The following is an 11,059-nucleotide window of genomic DNA, read 5'->3' on the forward strand; positions in this document are numbered from 1 at the left end:
TCAGCATGGGCCCGCAGAGGCACTCCCTTCCCCCACACCATATCACAGCCCTTCTAAACATATCCCTGGCTTCCTTCTCACCACAAGAAGTACTTCTTTTTTTGCCCCCCCCCCTTTTTTGGAGACATGGTGTCACTGTGTAGCTTTGGCAGGCCTGGAAGTTGATATGTAGACCAGTTTGGCCTGAAACTCTGCCTTTCTTTGCTGGGATTAAAGTCATGTGCCTCCACCCTTAAGAAGTACTCTTTCCTACTGGGCAGTGAATGCCTTGAATCAGGGCACTAGGGAGGCAGAGGCAAGCAGATCTCTATGAGTTGGAGGCCAGCCTGATCTACAGAGCAAGTTCCGGGACAGCTAAGACTAAACAGAGAAACTTTGTCTAAAAACAAACAAATACCAGAAAGGAGGGAGGAAGGAAATGTTTTTATTCACTGAGCTAGCCAGGTGTGGTGGTACAGGACTTTAATCCCAGCACTGGAGGCCAGAAATCGGATTCTTTGTGAGTTCAAGGCCACCCTGGTCTACATAGTGAGTTCTAGGACAGCTAGGGCTACCTGTGAGACCCTGTCTTAAAATTCGAGGTTTATTTTATGTGTGTCTGGGTCAGGTGTCTATGGCCAGGCTGGGGCTAGGACTGAAAGGTTTCATGCTGCTACAAGTACCTTATGAACCCAGCTGTATCGCTGGCTCCCACCTCTAGGACACCTCCCCATTCTTACACAGAAGTGAGTTGGTTTAACTCTCTGTCTCTTTGGCTTTTAGGAACTTCTGACAATCATCAGACAAAAGATGGCTGAGAATGTAGATGATATCACCTTCTTGTTTACTCTGAAAGCACTTTGGAATCTTACAGATGAGTGTCCATTGGCCTGCAAGTACTTTATTGAAAATGAAGGATTAGCAACCATCATACAAGTTTTAGAGGTGAGAAGGTGCGATTGAGTTTTGTTATAAAGTTCTTTTCTTCATGATAAAGTAACCTGAGTGTTCTTTTTTTACAGACGTTTTCAATGTGTACAATACAAAGCAAAGTACTTGGTCTTTTGGTAAGGTGAATTCTTTAATTTTAATTAAAACTAATGTGTATACAGCACCTACTCTGTGTTGGGCACTGGTGTAATCAGTTTAAATGCATAGATTCATTTAATTTCCATTAAATTCTGAGCAAACAGATAGCTTCATACAGTAATTCTGTTGCTGTGAACAACCTATATCTTAGTGGCTTAAAATAATAGCTGTCTGAAGCTGTAGAGATGGCTTAGTGATTAAGAGTACTGGTTGCTCTTCTAGAGGACCTATGTTTGATTTCTAGCACCCACATAGCAGCTCACAATCATGTAACTCCAATCCTAGGGGATCCAATGTCCTCTCCTGGCCTCTGTGGGCACTACACACACATGGCATACAGACATACTCCAAATAAAATCAAAAGTTAAAAAAGTAATGGTATCTATCCTATTTACTGAAAACTCTGTAGATGGTAGGTATTATACCCAGCTGTAATTACAGTTCCAGGGAGGCTAACAAGTTTGAGGCCAGGCTGGGCTACATAGCAAGATCCTGACTCAGAAATCAAAACCAACCAAATAGGAGAGACTAGGAAACAGCTTAGTTGGTAGAGTGCTTTCCATGCAAGTAAAAGAACCTGAGCTTAAAATCCCCAGCACTCAGATAAAGAGCTGGATGTGGTCTGTAATCCTGGCACTGGGCTCCCACACACATATGCACTTCATACACACACACACACACACACACACACACACACACACACACACACACTCATCTCCCCTCAAGAACAAGTGGGCCTGTAATTTGACCTCAGCTAGTGTGGTGTCTACAGTTGTGCTGGTCTTGAAGGAGAGATTTGTGTGGCTGTAGGCTGAAATATCTAGACTGATCTGATTCTGCTGTCAGAGAGTTGACACAGTGAGTCTTGTGGCTTACAGTAATCTCAGAGTGGCAATGGAGGGCCTGCCAGAACCTTTCCTAGACTCTGCTTGTATCCTGTTTGCTAATGTCAGCCAAAGCAGTTGATAAGATCCAACTGAGATTAAGGGCAGTGGTCATCCGTCATGGGAGGAGAACCCCATTGCTAAGGAATATCAGAAAGACATTATTTCAATGCCAAGCAAAACTGTGTGTTCTGATTGTACTCAGTCTGCAGTGTACAGGCAGGAACCATTTGTTCTGTCTGTACCTTGTTGGTAAGAGGCAGAACGAAAAAACAAGCTCAAGCAGCCTGGCTCCAGTTATTTTTCAGAAATTTCTTTTTTTTTTTTTTTTTTCAGAAATTTCTAAAATCATATGTCTATACTGTCTCTTGATCAAGATCTACAGTTTAGAAATTGTTTACAGGAGTGGCTAGAAGAGTTGGGAATTTGGAGAAAAGGTGGAAAAAAGAAAAGCATTAGAAAATAATCTCAGCAAGTTGACCAGGAGCCTTGTCTGCTAGTATAACAGATAGTCCTTTTGTCCTTCTGGGGGCCCGGTAGACTGCTAAAGACTTATAAGAGCTTCTGATAATCAGTTATGCTAATGGAACTTGTGTCTCTTTGTTGGGAACTAATATATTACGGTCAAGTGGCTCAGCTGGTTAGGGAAAGACTTAGATTTCAGAAACAGGCCAATTGCTGGCCCAGAGGACTGAAGGAGTTCAAGTGCTAACTTTACTTTTTATAATGGTTCACTTCACCCCTGCAAGCCTCTGTGGTTCTGAATACACAGCATCTAATGAGTGAAACTTCTGGACTTCTGGAGCTTAGATCTTCTCCTGGCAAACCTCTCCCCTCCAGTATGAGCAGGTCCTGCTACTTCCTTCTTTCTTTTTTGTTTTTTTGTTTTTGTTTTATTTTGTTTGTTTGTTTGGTTGGTTGGTTGGTTGGTTGGTTGGTTTTTCGAGACAGGGTTTCTCTGTATAGTCTGGGCTGTCCTGGAACTCACTCTGTAGACCAGGCTGGCCTTGAACTCAGAAATCCTCCTGCCTCTGCCTCCCAAGTGCTGGGATTAAAGGCATGCGCCACCACTGCCTAGCTACTTCCTCCTTTCTAATCAATAGATTGTGGCAACTCTGATAAAGATGTCACATCATAAGGATGTCACATCAAATCCACAGCGTCTCCACTGCCTCAGAATGTCAGCAAGTATGTGCTTGGGGAAGGCCGTCCACATTTCAAGGAACTTGAGACAGACATCCTTTAAGAGTTGAACAGGAAACTGAAATCTCAGTCCTGAGGAAATGAATTCTGAGTGAGGCTGGAAGTAGATTTGCCTCACTGGAACCTCTGGATAAGGATGTGACCATGTGAGATCTCACTGTAGAGACCCAAGCTAAGTCTTGCCCACAGAAGCTGTGAGGTAGTAAAAACATTATTTTAAGCCAGTAAGTTTGTAGTAATTTATTACACAGCATAGAAAATGAATGCAATCTGTTAAAGACAACAGGACAGTTTTTGTTTTTAAATTACAAAGAAACGTAAAATTACCCCAGCAGTGTTAAGTGTCTGGTTAGGCCTAGATCTGAACTCCTAGTTCAAGCAGTTACTAGCAATGCAAACCTGACGGGTTCGTCTTGCTGTCTCATCAAGTTTCTTTGCAGAATTGAACATTAACTGAGAGATAATACAGACGAAGCTATTTTTCGTCCTCTCATACTGTGCCTAGCACTTAGTAAGTGCTGTACTCTGTGCTTTGCTATTGATGATCATGGTCATCAGGATGAGGTAGGATTGGTGATAGGCCAAGTTGGGAGGGAGGGAGGGAGGGAGCAGGGTTAAATGCTGGGACTGCTGTGTGTAAAGGGAGCACTAGGGAAGGTGCTGGTTCCTCATCCTTTTCCTGACCTGCTGTGCTCTGCCCTGCTGCCCTGTAGAACAATGTAGCTGAAGTCAGAGAGCTCTCTCCCAAGCTGGTGACAGAAGACTTGATGGAACACATCATCAGTTTGCTCCACAGCAGCAACATAGAAGTGAGCTTCTTGGCTGCGGGTGTAATAGCCCACCTGGCATGTGACAGACAGCACTGGCTATCCCGTGACCTGCAAAGGAGTGATCTTCTCCAGTACTTGGTACAAGAATCTTTCTTTACAGAACCCAGAGTAATTTCTTTCTTAGACAACTTATTTTTCTTAATTATGAGTTTTAGAAAAAAATCTGCATCTACTGAATTTTGCCACTCGTCCCCTTAAATGTTTTTAGCAATAGTTTCTTAGCTTTTCTGTTTGGATTTTGTTGTTGCTTGTTTTTAAAATGAGTTTCTTTGTGTAGCTCAGACTCTACTTAAGTGCATGGTGATTCTCCTGCCTCAGACTCACTGCTGGTCTTTTGTATTGCCAGTGTGAGCTACCATGCCTAACTATAATAGTTTCAAAGTTTTGTATTTGTGTGTGTGTGTGTGTGTGTCTGTCTGTCTGTCTGTCTGTGTCTCTGTCTGTCTGTCTGTCTGTTTGTCTGTCTGTGTGAATACTGTCTTTATGCAAGTGCTTGTGAAAGCCAGAAGAGGGCATTGGGTGTTGGAATTGGGGGCAGAAGTGAGCTGCCCAGCATGTTTCTGGGAACCAGTCTTTGGACCCCTACAAAAGCAGCAAGTGCTCTTTTAAATGCTGAGCTGTTTTTCTAGCACCCAAACGTTTGTATTTTCAAGTTTTCCTGGGAGCCAGTAAGATACGTGATGAGTGGAGTGTATCAGCTTGGCTTCAGGTTGAGAGGTATGGATTAGGTGTCTTTCCACAGAGCTTACACAGAAGAATCTGTTGTTTGCATGGGTACAGCACAGAAAGATTCAGAAAGCCCAGTAAAGAAAGTAGGGACAGGACTGCCTCAACAGGAAGCGTTTAGATGTCCTGTTTAGTGTGGTTCTCCCACCCTTAATTGCTCATCGGATTGGCCTGCCCAGAAGCTTTTTGGGAAGGTCAGCAGAAATCTAAGCCAATCATTTGAGCCTTTCAACCAGATCCCTGCTGATTTTGTTGTGTGTTTGTTCAAACATGGCCTCACTCTGTAGCCCAAACTGACCTGGAACTCCTGACAGTCCTACTTTCCTACCCTAGAAGAAGTAAGGAGGCTGGTTGGTGGTAACACATAACTTTAATCCCAGCACCTGGGAGGCAGTGAGTTTGAGACCAGCCTGGTCTACAGAGTGAGTTCCAGGACAGCTAGGGAAACCCTATCTCGAAAACCAAACTGAAACAAAAAGATGTAAGGAAAATGTATAGATAAATGCACAGTCAATTACTATGTCTAAAAGGGGGTCTTTTCTGTGTTTAAAAGATTTCTTTTACCTTTTATGTTATGTGTATGGATGTTTTGCCTAAGTGTGTCTCTGTACCATGTGTACAGTGTCTGTAAAGGCCAGAAGAGGGAATCAGATTGCCTGGGTATGTAGTTACAGATGCTTGTGAACCACTGTATGGGTGCTGGGTGTTGAGTGCAGGTCCTCTGGTAGGGTAGCCAGAGCTCTTAACCCGTTGAGCTATCTCTTCAGCTCTGTTTTTTTTTGTTTGTTTGTTTTTGTTTTGTTTTGTTTTGTTTGCTTTTCGAGAGTTTCTCTGTGTAGCCCTGGCTGTCCTGGAACTCACTCTGTAGACCAGGCTGGCCTCAAACTCAGAAATCCACCTGCCTCTGCCTCCCAAGAGCTGGGATTAAAGGGGTGCACCACCACCGCCCGGCTCAGCTCTGCTTTTTTTTTTTTAATGTATATTAGTCTTTGCCCTTATGTCTGTCTGTCTGTACATAACACATGTGTCTGGTGCCCTTGGAGGCCAAAAGCAGGTATAGATCACCTGGAACTGGAGTTTCAGGTGATAGGAGCGACCATGTGGGTTCTGGAGACAGAATCTGGGTCTTCTGCAAAATCAGCAAGTGCTTACCTGCTCATCTTCCTATCCCCTCGTTACTTTACTTTTCTTGTGGTACTAGACACTGATTGATTACAAACTAGGTAAACATTCTGTCTCTGAGCTCTTACAGCCCAGCCTTTTGCTGTAATTTTTTCCACATAAAGTTCATAAATTCTAACTAGTTGATTTGGCAAAATGGTATATTTAAGTTTTAAAAAATCAGTCCCATTTAAAAAAATGTTCAGCTATGTATATTTATTATAAGCAATATGAAATAGCCTATTGTGTTATTTTTACGTAGTAGAATTAAACAATAGTGTATACTACTCTTGGTTTCTCCCTCTCTCTTTTGGATTGCAGCACTTAACCATCCAGAATTGGCCAAGTTCACGGTGTGACATGTCAGCATTGGTGACTTACAGGTAATTTTAAAGTATTTAGTGCTTCAGTCTTGTTCTTTTGTGTACTCTGCAGTGATACAGTGGTAAGGTGTTATATCAAGTGGCCTCATGTTCAGATCCTATGGTTCCTCTTGGTAAATTCTAAAAGCTTTAAGACTCAGTTTTCCATATGAAGGGAGACAGTGTGCTGTTGTTCCTCCCTGTCTTAGTTATGGTTTCTATTGCTGTGAAGAAAACACCACCACCAAAAAGCTTGTTGGGGAGGAAAGAGTTTATTTGGTTTATTATAATTCTACATTGCTGTTCATCAAGGAAGGAAGCCAGGACAGGAACTCCAGCAGGCCAGGATCCTGGAGGCAGAAGCTGATGTAGGGGCCATGGAAGGTGGTGCTTACTGGTCTCCCCATGGCTTGCTCAGCTTGATTTCTTACAGAGTCCTGGACCACTAGCCCAGGGATGGCACCACCCACAATGAAATCACTAGTTGAGAAAGTGCCTCACAGCTGGATCTCATGGAGGCATTTTCTCAGCTGAGGCTCCTTTCTCTCTGATGGCTCTAACTTGTGTCAAATTGACACACAGAATCAGCCAGTGCAATACAGAATGCATGGTACATCTGACTCTGCAGAACAGAGGGAAAGTACTGAAACCTTTTCTATCCTAGAGTCCTAAATTGACACCTTTGTATCTTTGTAGATCTTTGAAAGCATTTTCCCCACTCCTTGTCAACTTCTCTCAGCCAGAAGTTCAGTGCTGGGCACTGTGGGCCATACATCATGTTTGCAGTAAAAACCGTATGTATTCAGTGTGCATGTGGGCCATACATCATGTTTATAGTAAAAACCGAATGTATTCAGTGTGCATGCAGAGCACAGGCTTTCAAGCTAATATCCTGAGTAATGATGAGTTTAGAGTTGATTTTAAGAATGTGTTCTACCAAACAAACAAGTACAGCCAGGCAGTGGTGGCACACACCTTTGGTTTCAGCACTTAGGAGGCAGAGGCAGGTGAATCTCTCCTAAATTTGAGGCCAGCCTGGTCTATACAGTAATTTCCAGGAAAGCCAGGGCTACACAGGGAAACTGTCTCTAAAACAAAACTCCCCCCTCCCCCCCTCCCCCCAAAAAAGGATCTTTCCTGGGTCAAGGGAGATGATTACTCAGTGGGTAAAAGCACTTGCTGAACAAGGCTTACAACCTGAGTTGGATCCCCAGAACCCATCTGTCTTCACCTCTTACTGTTCTACTGCTGTGAAGAAACACCCTTATTAAAGAAAGTATTAAACTGGGGGCTTGCCTACCGTCTTAGAGGGCTAGTCCATCATCATGACCGAAAGCAGATAGGCATGGTGATGGAGAAGTCGCTGAGAAGTTTACATCCATTCCGTTGAGCATTTAGATGAGGGGGTCTCAAGCTTCTCTATGAATTTTTATATCCTTACACTGGGAACTGTATAAACTGGTGACGTGACCATTCCATGGTATGTTGGGGGTGGTGGTGGTGGTGGTGGTGGTTCTATTGTAGACAGAAGAGAGAACAGCCAGAGGCATCTGGAGGAGTCTAGAGCAGAGAGAAGCAGACTGGATGTGGCCAGCAGACTGGATGGTCAGGGCTGTCTGAAAGTAGGGGTCCTTATAGGAGAATGGGTATCTGTCAGGGAGGGAAGCTCATGAGCTGGAGGGAGTTTAGGGTAGGAAGGGGGTGAGAAGGTTAGGACTCTGAAATGTGTAACAGGTATTTGTGATCGCCTGGAGCCCAGCATGAGCTCTGATATGCTAATAGGCACCACAGGTAGCCATTTGTCCCTCCTGCCAAAGGTAGGGGAGGTGATTCCTTTCGGTAGAACAGTTTCACAAGGTCCTGAGACTTGCTGGCCTTTATCTTACTGCCAGAAACCCACCCATCGATAAGGTGGAGTTCATTGGACTGCTTTTTGGAGTTTGGTGAATTGGAATTTCCTTTGGATCTACGAGCAACCAGCAAAAGCAGTTAAGTACTGTTAAAACTGCTGAGCCATTTCTCCAGCTCTGGTGTGCTCCTTTTCCTAAAGGCTAGACCTAAAGATGTTTGAAGCATAGAGTTGTCTAGAAAAAGCACACTACAATGACCATCGTGGTTTCACTATATCTAATTACCATGGAATTGGCTCATTTTTACCTGCTAATTCCTGGGCTGCAAAGACTTCTTTCTTTCATGTGAGTGTGGTGAATTATGAACATTTAAAATGCCAGTTATCCATGAAGTCTTTGTTTTCTTTTAGCTAGCAAATACTGCAAGCTGTTGACAGAAGGAGGAGGACTACAGCTCATGTATGATATCCAGGAGCACAGTCAGGCCAGTGCCCAGGTGAGGCAGATGGTGTCCACCATCCTGGAGGAGTTCAGGATGCACTTCACAAGCTACCGGAGACCTCCACAACCCCAGTGCCCTTTTTGACCTAGTTGCCTTTAGGGAATGCTGCTTCTTAAAGACAGGGCTTTTGTCTTTGAGTAATGGGATTTTGAAACCAGTTTTTGGGTTTACCAATTAATTGTTGGCATTTATTAGTTGACTGTCTTGTTACTTTTTCTTGTTGCTTTTCTCTGTGACAAAAAGATTGGGTCCTGGGCTGGGCCGTGGGAGGCAGAGGTAGGTGGATCTCTGAGTTCGAGACTAGCCAGGGCTACACAGAAAAACCCTGTCTTGAAAAAAACAAGAAATGATTGGGTCCTTCCTATTCAGAACAGGGAAGGAAGCCTTAGGGAGACCTTGGTGTTGTTCCATTTCCTTAGCTGCTCCAGGTTGTGTGTGGCCGAGACTGGCCTTGAGTTCAGCAGTCCTGCTCCAATGCTGGACTGCCAGCATGAGCTGCTATGCCCTGTCAGCTTTAATGTTCTTTTCCCTTTTCCTCCAATTGAGGAATTGGATCATTGAGTGTGTGTGAATGTGTGGGGTTGAAGCACAGGCCTGCTGCTGAAGACAAGTTAGAGAAAAGAGCACATTGGAAATTCTCATTTTGGAAAAGCAATGACCAAAGTTGAGAGAAAGATGAAGGGCCCCAGAAAGACTCTGCAGAACATTTCAGCGCATGCTTTTCCTAATGTGGACACAAAAGGGGATGGCTTTATGAGAACCAGCCCTGGCAGAAATGAATACTGTCTGCAGTTTGTGTCCTGCAATACTGTTCTGAGGAACAGAGTATGGATTCCTTCCTTTCCTTGTTCTTAAGTATTTTTCATTCAGTTAGTTTTGAAGAATGAAAGTAGATAGTAAATTCCTCTTTGGATATTAGAGGGCTTTTTTGCTTTAGATATTCTCTCTTCCTCTCTCTCCCCGCCGGGCCCCCCCCCCCCCCCCCTCGCGCGCGCTCTTGCCCTCTCGAGGCCCCCCTACATGGTTCTCACACCCCTTCCTCCCCTGTGTGTGTGTGTGTGTGTGTGTGTGTAGAGAGAGAGAGAGAGTGTGTGTTAGTTGTTTGGGCACCATGTATGAGCCTGGTGTCCACCGAGGCAGTGGATCCACTAGAGCTGTGGTTAGAATGGCAGGGAGCCACACCACATGGGTGTTGGGAACCAAACCTCAGTCCTCTAGAAGAGCAGCAGATGATCCTAACTACTGAGCCGTCTCTGTAGGCCCTGGGATATTAGAGTTTTGTGGTTTTAACTAATGTGGTCCATATTTAAGATCTTAGTATGTGAACGTATGTTGGTATGTACATCCATGCAAACATGCAAGTAAACGCCTGCAGAGGCCAGAAGAGAATTGAATTTAGAGCTAGGGTTACGGGCAGCTGGGAGCCAAGCTTGGGTCCTCTGGTCAAGAGTAGCAAGCACTGTTATTCACTTACTGTTACCCATCTTTCTGGTCAAGTCTCCTAACTGGAGTAGTGTCTAAACTACAGTCCCAGCCATGAGAAGGACCAGGTGGAAGGACCTGAAGTTAAGCTAGCCTTGGCTACATCACCTTGCTTCAGCTCTTCACTGTCTTAGACAAGCAGAGCCTATGCCATATCCGTGAATTGCACTTTTAAGAAAACTCTGCTGACCCGGGCAGCGGTGGCACATGCCTTTAATCCCAGCACTTGGGAGGCAAAGGCAGGTGGATTTCTGAGTTTGAGGCCAGCCTGGTGTACAGAGTGAGTTCCAGGACAGCCGGGGCTACACAGAGAAACCCTGTCTCGAAAAACCAAAAAAACAAAACCAAAAAAAAAAAAAGAAAAAAAAAAAAAAGAAAACTCTGCTGGCTCTTCCCCAGTTACCTGGCAACAGCCAGGCGTGCCCGACTCCCTATAAAAGGGTCTGCTTGCCCCCTCCTCGCTCTCTTCTCTTGCTCCTTACCCTCTTCTTTCTCTCCGTCCCCCTCCTCCGTCTCTCTCCACGTGCTCATGGCTGACCTCTACTCCCCTACTCTCTCGTTCTCTCTGCTCCCCCTCAACTCCCCTCCCCGTTCCCTAAATGAACTCTATTCTACACTATACCTGGTACCTCAGGGGGAACGGGTGCCTCAGCATGGGCCCGCAGAGGTACCCCCTTCCACAAAACCATCCTCTGATACCACACACCAAAACATTCCTTCTCCTCCCTCTTTTTTATAAAACACAACAGCATCTTTCTATACCGGATACTCCTTCAAGTTTGTTTTTCCCAACAGTCCTCTGGGATCCTCGGCTCACTTAGCAGATAAGGCAAAGATCAGGAAAGTTGTGAGGATGGTACTGACTCTTTAAGGCCTAGACTCTGGTTTTTTTCAGGATATAGACAAAAGCTTGCTCTGTGCTTTGGCAGCACATCAACCTGTGCTTCTGTGACTCCAGACCAAGCTTGTGCTGAGGATGCTCAGGCAGAGC

The 11,059-nt window shown here is 44.7% G+C and overlaps 1 protein-coding gene across 1 annotated transcript in view; it reads left to right on the forward strand.

The window, feature by feature from the left end:
* Positions 1-8,670, forward strand: part of Zyg11a (zyg-11 family member A, cell cycle regulator) — a 32,513-nt gene extending 23,843 nt beyond the window's left edge. Inside the window, exons 9-14 of the mRNA XM_028785759.1 lie at positions 763-924; positions 1,002-1,046; positions 3,869-4,063; positions 6,194-6,255; positions 6,931-7,028; positions 8,495-8,670. Coding sequence (XP_028641592.1) covers positions 763-924; positions 1,002-1,046; positions 3,869-4,063; positions 6,194-6,255; positions 6,931-7,028; positions 8,495-8,670 — 738 coding nt within the window. The remainder of the gene's footprint in view (positions 1-762; positions 925-1,001; positions 1,047-3,868; positions 4,064-6,193; positions 6,256-6,930; positions 7,029-8,494) is intronic.
* Positions 8,671-11,059: the final 2,389 nt, after the last annotated feature.

The sequence above is a fragment of the Grammomys surdaster genome, unplaced genomic scaffold, assembly GCF_004785775.1.
Source record: "Grammomys surdaster isolate TR1022 unplaced genomic scaffold, NIH_TR_1.0 100, whole genome shotgun sequence".
Taxonomy (NCBI): domain Eukaryota; kingdom Metazoa; phylum Chordata; class Mammalia; order Rodentia; family Muridae; genus Grammomys; species Grammomys surdaster.